The sequence below is a fragment of the Cavia porcellus genome, unplaced genomic scaffold (genome assembly GCF_034190915.1).
Source record: "Cavia porcellus strain 051 isolate PalLab524CR breed Dunkin Hartley unplaced genomic scaffold, mCavPor4.1 scaffold_25, whole genome shotgun sequence".
NCBI classification, from domain to species: domain Eukaryota; kingdom Metazoa; phylum Chordata; class Mammalia; order Rodentia; family Caviidae; genus Cavia; species Cavia porcellus.
Window position 1 is genome coordinate 18,021,801 of NW_026947508.1, and position 15,906 is coordinate 18,037,706.

At 36.9% G+C, this 15,906-nt stretch overlaps 1 protein-coding gene across 4 annotated transcripts; it reads right to left on the reverse strand.

Moving 5' to 3' along the window:
* Positions 1–1,382: 1,382 nt before the first annotated feature.
* On the reverse strand, positions 1,383–15,704 carry Srsf10 (serine and arginine rich splicing factor 10). Of its 4 annotated transcripts, none has more exons than XM_063235765.1 (6): positions 15,490–15,704; positions 13,685–13,791; positions 10,339–10,440; positions 7,996–8,158; positions 7,593–7,643; positions 1,383–4,168 (listed from the first exon to the last, which is right to left on the reverse strand). In XM_063235765.1, the coding sequence occupies exons 1-6, from the start codon at positions 15,552–15,554 to the stop codon at positions 4,108–4,110; spliced, it is 549 nt and encodes a 182-aa protein (XP_063091835.1). In that variant the 5' UTR covers positions 15,555–15,704; the 3' UTR covers positions 1,383–4,107. The 4 variants fall into 4 exon arrangements, with proteins under 4 accessions (XP_063091835.1, XP_063091834.1, XP_063091833.1 ...); XM_063235764.1 differs by having other exon boundaries at positions 7,593–7,646; positions 15,490–15,701; XM_063235763.1 differs by lacking the exon at positions 1,383–4,168 and adding an exon at positions 5,459–7,461.
* Positions 15,705–15,906: the final 202 nt, after the last annotated feature.

Genomic DNA, 15,906 nt, shown 5'->3' on the forward strand with positions numbered 1-15,906 from the left:
GATTTGATCTACAGCTTTGTAGTTAACTTGGGACTCTTTCTTGGCAATGCTAACAGTAATAAACCAAAGAATATTAGCAAAACTTCAAACCTCTTGAAGGTCAAATTGAGTAAAATGAGTCTAAGTTTGTATTCCAAAGTGATTTCAATATAAAAAATTAGCACAGGGACTCAAATTGTGCTAAGTGTGATAGCACATGCCCAGAGAATGGTTGCAACTTTGAGACCAGTCAGGGCCACAAAGTGAGCTCAGGTCAGCCTCAACTGCTTAGTGAGACCCTGTATCAAGAAAACAAACCAAAAACCAAAGGAACTTGGCTTGGGGATTTAGCTCAGTGGCACAGCATTTGCCTGGCAAGCAAGTCCTGGATTCAACTTCCAGTCCCCTTCACCAAAAAAATCTCAAAATAGAAACGAGTTCTTCCTGTGAAGAACTTGTTTACATGAATTTTTCACAAGGGGATCTCTGTAAGGCAAGCTTATTACACAGTTGCCTTCTAGCAAGTAGTTTCCAAATGTTATGGGTAAGTCAAAGCAAGGTTATACCTTCTCATCCAACAGCAAATTCAAAGGTAAAGGAGAAAAACCATTACTTTGGCCTCTTTTTCCTTCTCTTTTCTGTGTTCCCAGGATAGCCCCCAAAATAGTAATTCTAGGGATTGCTAAATTTTTCTTGCTGCACTGCAATTTCACTTTTTGAGTAATTCTTAGCCTATGCATGTTTTAAATCTATACACTGAAATACGTAAGTATACTACTTTGGATAGATTCAAGCCAAACTGCTGAAACTACTCTAAAGAATGAAGGCCAGGAATAGAAGTTCCTAATTAACCATAAAATTTTTCATAGCTTAATGATAGACAAGTCATACAATCATCTATTATTGAGAGAGACTGATAAAAGTTGTGGTCAACTTTCTAAAATACAGTAACATAAATGTCTCAAATTAGTGCACTTATGAGACATAAAAATACTATATATGTAGGCTGAATCTTGTGTAGGGCTGCTGAAAAACAGCTTTCAGTAAATACTTAAACCCCCCCCCCCCAGTGCCGGAAATTGAATCCAGGCCTTCCACAAGGTACACAAGCATTGTTCACTAAGCTACATCCCCTGTCCTCATCTTTTTTGATGGTACTGCATTGTAAATGAAGTCCAAGTTCATTATCCACCCTCAAACAAGAACAAGGTAGAAAAAACCCTGAAGGGTTTTGGACAAGTCTGAAAGATTTACCTAGTGTTTTAGTTGCATTACTGTAGATCATTACCTTTAATCAGACGGGCAGACAGTATCTGTAAAACTTATTACGCGAAGTCTACCAGGATAGTATATTTATAAGATAGAGCAAAACTTTTAAAAAAACAAAACAAAAAACCCCAAGATTTTCTTGGCTCCTAGACCAGTTTATTATTTCACTCTCCAGCAATCAGAGAAATGGGATCTGCAAAAAAACTAAATACAAAGGCCTTTTGTCTTTACAAACTGTCAATTATCAATGAAATGAATTTACATGCCTCATTTTTTATTCCAAAAAAATCCCCATCTTTAACACAATGATGAAAGGATTTTACAGGTACACAAATATAAAGATAACACTGATAAAAGGATGAGGCAAAGACCCAAGAGAAGGAGCCCTTTCCATAATGACTAGCACAATGCCTTGTAAGAAGCAATAGCTAAAGACAAACAGGCTACTTATTTCAACTATTTATCAAGCCATCAACCATCGCATGAGAATATTACACTCCTGGCCTGATGACCCTATTAACAGAATGTCATTAGATTATTCTCAACTACTGCTCAAATGAAAGCCTTAATAATTTCAGGGATAGTCCAACAGGCACATGGTCAAAAGTCTCTAAAAAGAGATAAAACTTGAGGAATGAAATAGTATATGCAAAAGCCTACTATTCAGTAGGTACTCCATAAATGAAAACTTTCTCATTAATGAAACAATAGTATCCATTTCCCAGATGTGTTTTTAGGATTAAATAGGAGTCCCTGGAAAGCACATGGCTTAGCACATTAAGTGCTTAGTAACACTGACAGCCTTTTCAATATATAAAGTAACAACCACAGAAGGTAACACTGAAACAACACACATTTTGACAGGTGCCAAAACCACAAGGGCCTTTTTCTGATTTATCACGTTTAAAACTTTAAAGATCAAGTACTGTTAATTGTATTTATAAATGAACAAAATACTTTCCATCAAGAAAAATCAAAGGCTAAGGACAATACTATATGTATTCACCAGTTTTCAAAAAAAAATTTCTACTAGTATTAACTTAATTCTCCCCCCTGAAATGTTTTAACCTCAAGTCAACAGGAAATGGACAAGGGAGGTAGAGAATCAAACATCTGTGACTTGCAAAGGTACTGTTTAAAAAAAAAAAAAAAACACACAACCTTTACCAGAAAAAGCTACCAGTTCAATGCTAATGATCACCTAATATCAAATACATTTTGTAACGGAATCCATAATCTTCTCTAACTCTAGATTCCTTATCAGTTTTATTATCTCTATGAAAATAAAGCTATTAAAACATTTACTAACTTGATTAAAAATAAGCAAAGCTGAATCAGAATTTACCAACCCTAACCTAGTATTTATCGCTTTTGGGACCCTTGGCAGTTAGGAAAAAAAAAATTTTTTTTTACATGAGGATATAAATACCTACATTTAATACCTCCCTTCAGTTATGTGCATTCTATTATACTTTTGAAACTCTTGTAAAATAAAGGCTCAAACTCTTACTTCCATATTTTAGGTAAGTTTTAAAATATGTGGCAGAAATGTGACAAAAATCAAATGAGATGGAATCATATGATAAATCTCATATATTCTAATAAGGAACTAAGGAACCCAGAACATTTTGTAACACTATAAAAGTTATTTATTCACTATACACAGAACAAGTCCCCTACAAAATGCACATGTAAATCACTGAAAAGTATAATCTGGCAAACATTTTCTCAATTACAGAACATACTAAATCAGATGGGATAACAGTTGTCTTCCCCAAAATAATCTAATCATAGCACCCAGGGCCTCCTGAACATGTATTGCAAAATTAAATACTTATTTTTGGGGATCTCTTTTCCTATTATGTGTGTGAATGAGGCAGAGTTAACAATTAATATAACTCTAGTATATTACAGTCACAGCAAAGTAAATGAATTTATTACAGATTAAAACATTTTTCATTATTCATATTAATGGGATGCAAACAAAATACTGGATATTTTTTAAATGGCAGGTAACCATAAAATTAGTTATCTCTGATAGTATATTGGGTTTATAATTACATTATATGAGTGGTGCAAAACACTGGATAATAATACCTCACAACAATAAGGCCATATTGCAATGATTAGATTGTGCTCAGTAGACATTATGGAATAAAAGAACTATCTATTATTCTCCCCAGTTATCCAGTACAATGTTTTGCCCGTAGCAAGGGCTCCATTAAGTATGCACTGACATACTGACTAGGGAAGAGGGTGAGAAGAGATGGGCCCTCTCAGCTAGGTGTCAAGTATAATGGGACTATACCTGGGAAAGTGAGTGGTTTAAGGTAATGTAAACTGTATGTGATATACAAGTAAATAAACTCAGATGCCAACAACGCAAACAATTAAGCAGAAAACACTGGCACCAGAATAAGCAAAGGCAAGATTTGCCAAAAATGGCATAAATGGAAATGACTTAAGAAATAATCAAGAGAAAGTTTACATTGGACCATACCTTTCCCGCCCAATTCAGTTTGAGACAGACCAATAGAGGCACTGTAAGAGACTATGGCTGTCTTCCTTGATACTCAGACATCCTAGTTTTCAATAAATTATGGACCTGTTACCCATAAATCAATATAAACCTGTTCATATTTAGGGATTAGTTTCCACAAGTACAAAGTTGAATTTCCTTTTATTTGTCCTAAAATGCTTACTTTCAAACTTGAAGGGACTTCAATTATTCCATGTAGTTTTCGATAATTCTTTTATCTTTTCATACCAGTCAAAATATTCGTACAGTATTCATACTGCAGCACCTTCCACCCACCCTTTGGTCGCTTGAACTGCCCTTCTTTGGTTCTTTTTCCGCTTTCAGATCTTTCTTGAAGTGTAGTAAGCAGAACTGTACTGGGTATTCCAGCTGCAGTTTGGTCTTAAATAAAAGAAGGATGTTTGTCAGTTTGGTTTTCTTTATTCTTCTCTGTGGTATACAGGATTTTGTTAGTTGAACTGGATGTAGCAGCTTACTGGGCCACTTTTTCAAGAGAATAGTACAGTGGTTCCTAGGCCTTTCCCTAGGTTGTTACTCATCAGCCCATACCCTACGTAGCACCTTCCCTTTCTCACTGATGCATTATGTCCCACTTTTCTTCTTGCTTACTTGGCTTAAAAAAAATGAAGAGAAATCTTAAGTACAAAGAGAGGTGAAGTGTCAGCCCTCAGTTGAGTGTTGATGACAAAACTACAGTATTGAGCTCAGTGCCAGACATACAACAGGCACTCAGTAGTTGTGGAACTCAACATGAACCAAAATTAGTTTAAAACACTGTGTAATGTTCCTAAGTATCAATAGGATCTTATCATAAACTCAGTCCTTGTGAAGCTCTGGGAAATACCATTTTAGAAACCATGTTTTCTCAAGAAAAACCGTCTGAGCTTTTAAAACTAACCTGACAAAGATATAATGAAAAGTATCAGTCAGTTCTAGTTGCATACAGAGAGACTGAAAATAATTTCACTGGGCTTTCTCCTCAAACCTACTTTTCTCAAATTATAGTCTGCTAAGTAAAACAAAATAAAAAAATTTTTTTTGGTCTTTTTCCTTTTTATCGGTGCCTGCTTGCAAGGCAGGCGCTTATGCCGCTGAGCTAAACCTCCAGCCCCAAAACAAAATAAAATTTAAGAACCAGACCTTGGATCAAATCCTCATAGCCTTTTCTTTGTGCCCCAGTTTCTTTGTGATACAAGCAAAATAAAAGTATCTTTTCTCACAGGGTTTTTAAAGAGCGAATGAGTTAATATACAGCCTCGTAAACAGTGTCTGGCACATCATACTTAATAATCACCTGCTATAACTGTCATTATAAAGTAGCTAGAATCCAATCCACAAAACACCCAAACCATTTTCCCCAAAGTGGTTATCACTTAATAAATGCTCACCAACATTTAAAGAAAAAGAATTTTAAATCATGTTGTAAACATAAAGCCTAATATATTTTGTTTAGGAAGGGAGAGAGCAGAATTATTGATCCATCCAATAACGATAGTATAAATTTATAATTAGCCGACCCAAATATAATTGAGATTTGCGTCGTTTTGTTAATTCCAAAGTAAATTATGCCTAGAGCAATAATGATTTAAAAATGTCCCTAAATCTACAAAAAACTGTTTTTCATTGTTACTTTAGAATCATATTCAATACTATAATAATTCCAGTTAATCATTATTTCCTTCATTTTGTTTTTATTATAGCATGTTTGCTTAATTTACAGCAAGCAGAAAATAAGCTGGGTCTTATTTTGATCCAAACATTGATGTCTTAAAGGTTGTACACAATATTTGTTAAAAAGAACATATAAAAATACCTTTTTAGAAGCTTCTATAAGAAAGAAAATACAAAGTTTAACCCCACAACTTTCCTCTTTGCTAGAACTGCAAACTACTGCTACAGATTTAAATAGACTTTTTGTTTAAACTATACATCCAGGAAAATCTAAAAAAATTAAAGAAACGTGCATATAAATGATTGCATAGCAGAACATGAACATTAACTGCAAACAGTAAAGAAATGAAAGTTAGAAATACTATCAAATATACAAAGGTTCTACAATCAATCCTTTAAACACATTCCACAAACAGTATTTAAAAACCATCTTTTAGTTCTTTACAGGCAAGGCCTAGATTTCTAAAACCAAAATTGAGAAAGAAATTCTCTAAAAGGAATCATTTCCTTACAACATTTCTTTCTTGTATCCATAAGCAAGCATTCTGAGATTTTAAAAGATGCCAGCTTTTATTTTGAAATGAGATTGGACATTTCAAGTCATTTTTTATTGCCTCCAAAACAATCTTTCAGAAATAATAGAAATTATAATAGTTGAAGGTATTAATTCCTCATTTTTAGTCAGGTACTACAATGATAATCAAGAACTCAGAGATGTGGTTCTTCCTTAAACTAATCCTGTTTTCCAAAATTATTTCAAATTTCATGGCACCACAGAATCACTTAGAATGGGAGAGCTGTATTTCAACTTGCCTCACAGTAAATAAACTGATACGTGAACAGCAAGCCTCCCTCAAAAACAAGTAGGCAAATTTTGATACAAATGCACATACCCAGTGCTGTAAGCATCAAAATTCAGTTCCTTTACCGTATACACACAAACAAAACCTACACTGAAACAGTTTATGTACTTCTAACAGCAGTAAGAAAACTAAGCAACAATGGTCAACACTGCTCCTTACATTTCCAAGTAACTACTAGGAACATTTTTTTCTGTTTAAATTATTTCTGCCATCACTGACCTGCTCAAATTTTCAGGGGAGCTTTTCTGATGTGTTTGTGTTCCAAACAGTTATAGAAATCAGAAAAAAACCATCATTGCCCAGGACAGTGGGGTTAACAAAAGCACTACTCCACACTGCATCATAAATAAGCTATTATCTGGGCCTACCCACCTTGAAGAACATAAAGGTCCACCCTGAACCTAAACATTTCTGAGCAGTCAGTGTTATACTGTGGCTGCAATTTCACTTTTGTATCATTCTATCTTATTAGCAAGCTACATTTCTAGGTTAACAGTTCTACCAAATATGGATATGAAAGTTTATTTTTAATAAGACAATGTTGCAAATTATGGTCAACCAACATCTTTTCACCAAATACTTCAAGCATAAAAAATGAGAATCTTTACAAAAATATACAGAGACACCACATATTGGTAGCTGCCCATAACATTAAACAAACTGGACTCTTAAGAGTGTCTTCTCAACAGCATATCATTTTAATTATAACCATTGCCTGGTACAGGGAAAACTAACAAGTGTTTTTTATGCATCATTGCAACATTGTAATCCTGATAATTTAAGTATACCAAACTATGAGTAAATGAATGATACATGCCTAAAAATTATCATGGTTTGTACTATCAGTGGCCACTGGACTTAGGACTAGTCCAAGACCTTGATCTAGATTTTGACCTAGACCTAGACTGTGATCTTGACTGAGATTTGGATCTAGGTGGTTCTTTTTTCCTTGATTCCTTTTCATATCTTGAGCCAGACTTATAATGTGTTTTGGAATCTGTTTTAGAGGTGCCTCTAGTTTTGGTGTGAGATGCAGACCTAGAACGTGATTTAGCCTTCATTTCTTTCTTGGGCTGGGACTTGGACCGTGATCTTGAATTGGATTTAGATCTTGAAAAAGATCGATTTCGGTGTTTGAATCTTTTAAAACAGAGGAGAGATACAATTAGAGTAAAAATTAGATTCTATATTAATCAAATTTGTTATTTTAGAGCAAAAGTTCACTCTGAAATTGAAAAACACGAGTCTTTTTCAAAGCAAAAGTTATTTACCTATCATTGTCGGAATGGCTTCTGCTACGTCGTGGTCTTCCAGTTGGTCTACTGCTAAAAAGTATATCAGAAAAAGCAAACAGTGACAAATGTCTATAATGTCTTAAATTTTTAAAAAAATGAAACAAATTATTTTTAGTCTAAAAAAGGCCATCTCTCACACACACACACACACGTTTTTTACTTAAGATCATACAAAAGGTCAAAGGGGGGAGGAAAGCTAATAAATACACCCTTTTTGTTGTTCATATGGGGTGTCACTGTGTTGCCGAGGCTAACCTTGCACTCCTAGACTCAAGCAATCTGCCTCCTAAATACCTGGACTACAGCATACACCATCATACCTGGCTACAAATACCTCTCTCTCTCTCTTTTTTAACAGATCATTGTACATCACACTTACTTTCTAGGACTATAAGATCTTCTATAGTTGTAATCAAACGACCGACTTCTTGACCTCCTCCTTTCATAACTCCGGCTCCTAGACCGTCTGTATCTGTCATAATCATCATAACGTGAAGAACTGTACACGTTTCTTCCTTCCTTGGCTTTCATTTGATTTGGTGCTAAGAAATTCACAAAACAGAAATAGTTAGAAATAAGAGAAAAAATACCATTACCACCTTTTTTTTTTTAAACACAAAGAAAAATCTGTTTTAGAGATGCCTCTAGTTTCAATGAGACACAGCCCTACACAGTAATTTCACCCTCATTTTTGTTTTTTATTTTTTTTTATTGGTACTGGGGATCGAACTCACGACCACGTGCTTGCAAGGCAGGCGCTTATGCCGCTGAGCTAAATCCCCAGCCCATCACTCTCATTTCTAAATTGGGTCAAGGCTTTGAATATTAATCTAGGAAAACATTTATTTCCAAAGACATGACCCAGAAGACTGATTCATGTTAAAAATGATACTATTCTCTGTCCCCCAAGTATTGTTTTCTTTTCCTTCCTTGCTTTCTTCAGTCTAAGCCCCAAAGTATTGGCATTACAGTATGTATCACCACAACTACCTTGTTTTTCTAATGTCTTCTTGCAGTCTAGCTTGTTCATCAACATGTGCCAATTACTTTTAACTAGAGTAATCCGTATACAGAATTATTTTTTAAAATCCTAATTAGTCTTATGAAAAACACGTAGCATCAAAATGTAGTGATTATGCAGTCTTGAGAGACAATGACAGAAAAGCAGAGGGGGTTGCTAGGGATTTATTATTTAGTTTAGTATATAAACAACATACTAAATTCCCAGGAACCCCTTACTTAATTCATGAAGTTGGAAATTATTGTTATGGTTTGTGTCTGAAGTCCACCTAAAGACTCATGTGGTTGGGGCTGGGGATTTAGCTCAGTGGCATAAGCACCTGCCTTGTAAGCATGAGGTTGTGAATTTGATCCCCAGTATCGATTTAAAAAAAAAGGGATAATCTAGATTTTTGGGCTGGGGGTTTAGCTCAGCAGTCTAAGGGCCTGCTTGGCAAACTCAAGATCATGAGTTCTATCCCTTTTTTCCGGAGGCAGATGAATCTAGAGTTTGTGACTGGTTCATTGTTTAGTGCTGGGATTGTCAGTGTGAGTGCTACACCAGCCCTAGAGTGGGTGATCTGCATACAATATAAGGGAGAAAAGGAAGTTTGCTCCCCTCTTGCTCTTGTTGCTTTTCCTATCTTCTGCAGCCTTGAACTATTGCCCCTCACCAGGCCATCCTGCCTTGGAGCCAGCTGATTTCAGATTAAAACCTCCACAAACTGTTAGCTAAATAAAATCTTCCTTCCTTAATTTTGGGTGTTAAGGAGAAAAGTAATTAGGATAACTATCAATAGTTTAGCTGGGCTGGTGGCCTACTCCTGTAATCCCAGCACTTGGGAGGCAGAGGCAGCAAGCTCACTACAAGTGGGCCCAAGGCCAGCCTGAACTACATAGTGAGACACTGTCTCACAAAGACAAAAAAAGAAAAAAATCAATAGTTTTTACTCTTCTTAGCAACTACTTTAATCTTTTAGTTTCTGCCCAATGTAAAATAATAGTTGAACAAGAATTCAAACCCAGGTCTACCCCAAAACATATATACATATATATATGACATTGATGGGACAGCTGCACCATAAAAATGAAGTACCATTTTAACTTTAATTTAGACAGCCTTTCCTAGTCTACTTCTATTGGCTCATTTCAATAGTCCTGTGACCACACAATCACCCAATTATACTTTGAAAAAAAAAAAAAATATATATATATATATTTTTTGAGATAGAGTATTGTTATGTAGTACAGGCTGGCTTTGAACTCACTGTGTAGTCTAGACTGGCCTCAAAAAACAGGCATGCACCACCATGCCCAGCTGAAGATCTTTTTGAAGAGAAATGGCTCCAGAGACCCAAAACTTTGCAATTTCTTTCAACTTTATTACTAGTGTATTAAACACGCTATTAATATTACTGACCAACTTTTTGTAGAGTCTGAACACTTTTCAGGTATTTCGATTTCTACATACCCTTTACAACCTACATATCTGCAAACCTTGTGATCAAGATAGTATTTCTTTAGTTTTTTGGTACCAGGGATTGTTGGTACTATGTAGGTGCTATGTCACTGAGCTATATCCCCAGGCTCCAAGACAATCTTTCTTTAAAAACAATCTGAACAAATGTACAAATTGCACAAATACTTCAGAGAAATATTGATAGTATTTGAAATATCATTCTAAAATGATAGTTTACACATTAGTAGGCATAAGGGTACTCACTCTTCCGATCCCCTTGTGCAAATTGTATTTCGATCTGACGTCCACAAATCCATTTTCTGTCCAAATTATGTAAAGCATCTTCAGCGTCACGAACATCCTCAAATGTGCTAAATGTTAAGGGGCTTGAGAATTTTTGCAAACTTTGATAATAAATGAAAGTTCTGTTGGTAAATCTGGGAACAATTCACAATCTCCCAAAATTATTCTAGAAAAATCAACCAGACTGTACTTATTACTACTTGGTTGATTCAGCCATTAACACTTCATAGCATACAAGTACTTGTGATTCCCCAAGGTGTATGTTTTAGAAAACATGTGACTATGTTGTACTAAGATGTTAGAACTGAATCAAGTTATCCTATTAAAAAATATTCTTGAGTTTTAAGAACTTTATAAAGACAGAAAAGACAAAAGTTGGTCAATTTCATGTTGGGTGCTACAATAAAAATTTCTTAAACCCAAAATACTATTTTCACATATTTGTTTCAAACAGAAAGAAAAAGAAAAAAGAAAAACACCACCAATAGTTCTTGTGTAAGCAAGCTGCATATGCCTTACCTTACAAAGATGAAAGCATCAACTTCAAGTTTATTTTGCTGCACCCCCCCTTCTAATACTATTATTTAGGTAGCTATCTTCCTTGCACTGCACAGGGAAAACAAGCATGCTAGCCACTTAAGGGAATCAAGACAGAATCAAGCAATGCGCAAACATTATGCCAAATGTGTATTCCATTCATGTGCAGACTATAACAGCATGCTATCAACAAGTAACAGACCACTGTAAGGACTCCTTGACTGGAAAGCTGTGGATACACCACGATATTAAAAAAAAAGCTTCCTGCCTGCCAACAAGTGAGTTCTGGAGTGGTTTCTACAAAACAGTATTTACCAGTCTGAAGCATAAACTGCTGGCATGCATGAATTTTTGATCTGAGAAGCTAAGCTAACCTGTCCTCCCCCTCATGCTAGTAATATTACTATTAGAAGCATTAGGTTTATTTACAGTAGCTATTCTGTACAAACATAGCTTCCCTTTTAAAACCATCATTCCAACACATTCAACGCAGTGTTTGATAAAAAAATGTTTAGAAAAGGAGCTAAAATAGGTTTTCAGTATGAACTTTATAACTCTTTCCTAAAAATTGCTTGCTCTATTTCTTAAATTTGAGAACATAAGTACAGATTTAGACAACTGATTCAGGAAATACCCTTAAGGCAACACTTTCAAAATTGGTACTAGTGTTTTTTTTATTACAGAGACAAAATAGTCTGTGTTGGCCCAACTAGACCTCCCACTTTTTGTGCCAGAAAGAATTAAGGACTACCACAGGTTTCTAGGTCTCTTTTCTAGAGGTCATTATGTGTAGATGAAATGGAAGAGGCTTTTCCAAGTCTTAACCAGGCAGTCAACATGAAAAGGCTGATGAAGAATGTAAGACAGAATATGTAACTGAAAGTTCAAGATTAATGCAGTTGGACTCTAAATTTAAGAAAGAATTTACATTGAGCTGTAAAAATTATTAAGAATGAAGCATCCCAAATCTACCCTCAAAAATGAGCTTCGTGTGAATGGCAAGGCTCTATACTTTACCTGTTAAATCAGAGAAACAGAAGACCAACTGCAAACAGACTCAAGTAGAAGACACAGCAGCAGTAGGGGCAGTCAAGTACTTTGATGCCAGTCATGGAGTAACTATATTTTAGGGTTCTTATTAAATTCCTTTGTACAATCATTGTTTGTTGACCCAACAAACCAAACTACTGACCTTTGTTTCTAGGCCACCCCAAACCAGGTAACAATTTGGCAACTAATTTCCACAGCTGTCCTTCATCACTGGGCCTGTAGGAGTCATTTTCTGGCCACTTGAAAAGTTGCAAGAGGTTCACAGAACTTAAATGGCAGTATTTTTCCTGGCCTTCTGTTAACAACTCAAATCTTTGTTTTTGTAAGATGATCTCAAAACAGGGAAGAAGTAATGTCATCTGAAACTAGGTCAAGAATCAATTTCCCATAGATTCTGATCAGATACTATACAACCCATTCAAGGTCAACTGATCATATGTGCTAAAGTAAAGTAGTCCAGGGCCAGCAGGTTTACACACAGCTAAGTGCCAGAGGTTAGGAATTTGTGTATGTTCTTAGCAGCCATCTAAAAATCTATATGGTATTTCTAGTGGCTCTGGCCCTGCAAGACCACCAGAGCTGTTTCTAAATAGATTCCAGTCCATGCACCTGTTTCCCCTTTAAGCAGGATTGTGCGGCCTGACCCTACAACCTCATGCTACTTCAAGAGTCTCTGATCACCTGCACCAAATCAAAATATGCCGAATTTAAGCTTAACAGTGTTACATCCTGTTATAGTTTAACTTGACAGGCTAAGGAAAAGTGCATTTACACAAGACCACAATCACAACATCAAAGCCCACACAAATCAAGTCACAGGTTTTGTCACTAGACCAAACCAGAATAATTTTGAAAATTAACTGCTTACAAAACATTAAAAAAAAAAAAAAAAAGAAGAAGAAGAAGAAAAGTTATTCTGTAGGATACATCAGGTATGACTCCTTTAATCTTGGCCATCATTCAACTTCATCTTGACCTTTAACTCTTTAAGTGCTTGTCAGAAGGACTTGTCATGAGATGCTTGGCCAAATATGACAGATGGCTTTATCTTTAACTTTGAAAAACAACCTTTTCCCCCTCTGTAGATAAAGCGAGGCTTTGTCTCCCATTAGGCTTGTCCTTCTTCCAGCTTTTCTTTATTTTTTCTTTTCCCAAACTCTCCCTTCTCTTCAAGCCTGATCCTTAAGAGGTCTTTGGCTTGTCTACTTGCCTTAAGTGTTGAACTCTACTCTAAAGGTTCTTTCATGCTTTCTCTTTGGGGTCGCCATAACTGTACAGCTTTACATTCTGAGGTAACAACAGAGGACAGCAAATTAGGGGACAATATTAAAGAAGTTTACCTCATTGTTATACAATTTGTTTTGATCAAGTGATTCAAATTAACAAACAAGACTACTAAACTTTAATTGCTAAGCACAAGAACATACTTTTAATTTGACTTACATTAAAGGTGGTAGCAACCAGAATGAATTCAATTTAAATCACATTATAATCATTGATTTGCGTTTCAGCATTTTAGCAAAATGAATGGGAATTTAAATATTTAACTATTTTGGATTAATAAAATAGTAAGAGCAATGTGAGTCAGAATTAATTTTCAAAAATTTGAAGACAGACATTAATTAGAGGACAAAAATAAACTACTTTTTAGATGTTACCACTTACATAAACTTGAATTTGAAACTTCACCCCTCACTAATCAGTCATCTGAAGAAAGGATATTGAACATAAGCAAATCCTCTTGGACGTCGAGTGTAGAAATCAAGTGGAACATAGACATCAACTATAGGACCATAGCGGCCAAATTCACGCCGTAAATCTTCAGACCTAAAAATATCATAAAAGGAACTCAAATCTTTATGTTCATGCCCTTGAAAATTATTTCTGACCTGCCTGATCTGAAACAGGACAAGTCTTTAACATTAAGAGCCAAATTTAACATACAAAAATGTAAAGGCCTGGAGTGATGGTGCAAGTCTGTAATGCCAGCTCTCTGTAAATTTCAGGCAGGATGACCAGATCACAATTTTAAGCCCAGCCTGGGAAACTTGGCTAGACCCTGTCTCAAAAAAACAAAACAAACAAAAAACCAAAAAAAACCCAGAAACTAAAAATAAGGGTGTGGGTGAACGTGCAGCCGACTGCAAAGGTCCTGGGTTCAATCCCCAACACTACCAACAAAACAAAATAATAAAAACTAACAAAAAACACAACTAGAAAAGCAATGGACATGGTGATGCACCGCTGCAATCCCATCTGCTTCTAAGACTGAGACAGGAAGACGACAAGCAAATTCCAGGACAATCTGGGCAATTTAGCACTTGTTTCCAAATTAAAAAAAATAAAAAAGGCCAGAGAAGTAGCTCGCATCCCCTGGACATAATTCTTAAGTACCCAACCCCATCCCCTAAAAGTAGAGACTATGTATCTTTTTGATAAAGGAAAGCTAGAAGAACATGAAAAATTAAAATGTAGCCCGCAAGTCTAATCCTCTTTTTACAAGAGTAGACTCAAAACGAAACGATTGCAATTTTCGTAATTTACAGCCTTCGTTTTTCATAAAAGGTAAGGCACCGCTAGATTACATTTTTTTCTTTACCAAATCAACTCTAGTACTCAAAAACATCAAGCACTTGTTTTTACAGTGAAATCGTGGCAACAGAGCTATACAACAGTAAATAGATACGGTCTGAAAAAGCCACAAATATATCTTAACTCCTTAAAGTGTCAAAATGATAAAGGTGAAAATTTCCTACACTCTGCAAGAACTAGTTTTTCCCGTACTTAAAACAGAACACTAAATCACACAAAACTAATTTAAAAACGCTCCCCATTTTTGTTTGCTGATTTTCTGTGAAATAAGAAAAGCCCCATCACGTGATAGCGCTCCCCCTCCAATTCTGAAGGTAATTCGAAGCTATTATGGGAATTGCTGGAAACAAAGCCTAAAGTAGTCCCAATCTAATTTAGCTACCCACAGCCTAACAGGAAACTTTCTCAACTTTCCCCCTTCCCAAAGGGTAACCAAAATCTCTAGACAACGAGAAGTACTCCAAATAGCGGGCAACATTGCATTTCTCAAATCCTTGTCTCTCAAAATCTCTTAAAGATTAAACACCATAAATGTTAGCAATGGTTAAAAAAAAAAAAAGGAAAAAGGCAGTAGATGCTTTCTCACACTTTTCTCTCTTCATCCTGTTACTTTGCTGCGAATTTTTTTATTTTTAAGCAAAATTTTTTTCTGGTCAAGGGGGCGTGCACCCCACCGAACATCGCTCGGTGGAGCCGACCGCGCGGAGGAAGGGGAGGGCCGCGGGGCTCCAGCCACGCGGGCTGCGCGCGCCGGCGCCGCCCTCGCTCCCACGCGGCTGAAGCGGACGGTGCGGCCTAGCTTCAGAGCCAGAGCGGGCGCAGGCCCCGCCATCTTCGCCCCGCCCCTCCCCCCGGCCCAGAGCCGCCGCTACGACCTCTCCGCGCGCCCGCGGCCTCCCAGAGCAGGCCCGGAGTCTCTGCCCTGTCTCCTACCGCGTGTCGTCGGCCACATTCCTGACGAACAGAGACGTGTTAGGGGGGCGCAGGTAACGGGACATGACGGTGGCGTCAGTCTCGATCTGGACCACTAACGGGTTCAGCAAACCGTCCGCGACTACAGCGGCGGCACCCCAGACACAGAAGCAGACGGCTCAGCTACGGCAACCACCTCTTCTCGCGAGACTTCGCTCCCGCCTGCACTCCGCCCTACACCTTTGCGGGGCTCGCACCAGCGACGGTTGATTCTCGCGAGACTACTAGGCTTGCGCCTGCGCATGAAGAGGGCTGGCGCATGCTCCGTAGGCTCGGTATCGTTCATTGGCTTTTGACACTGTTTCTTCCCCGCCCCCTCAGTTTCTCTTTCTTTCTTTGGGCTTCATTTTCCCGCCCTTTCCTGCATTGCATCTCCCC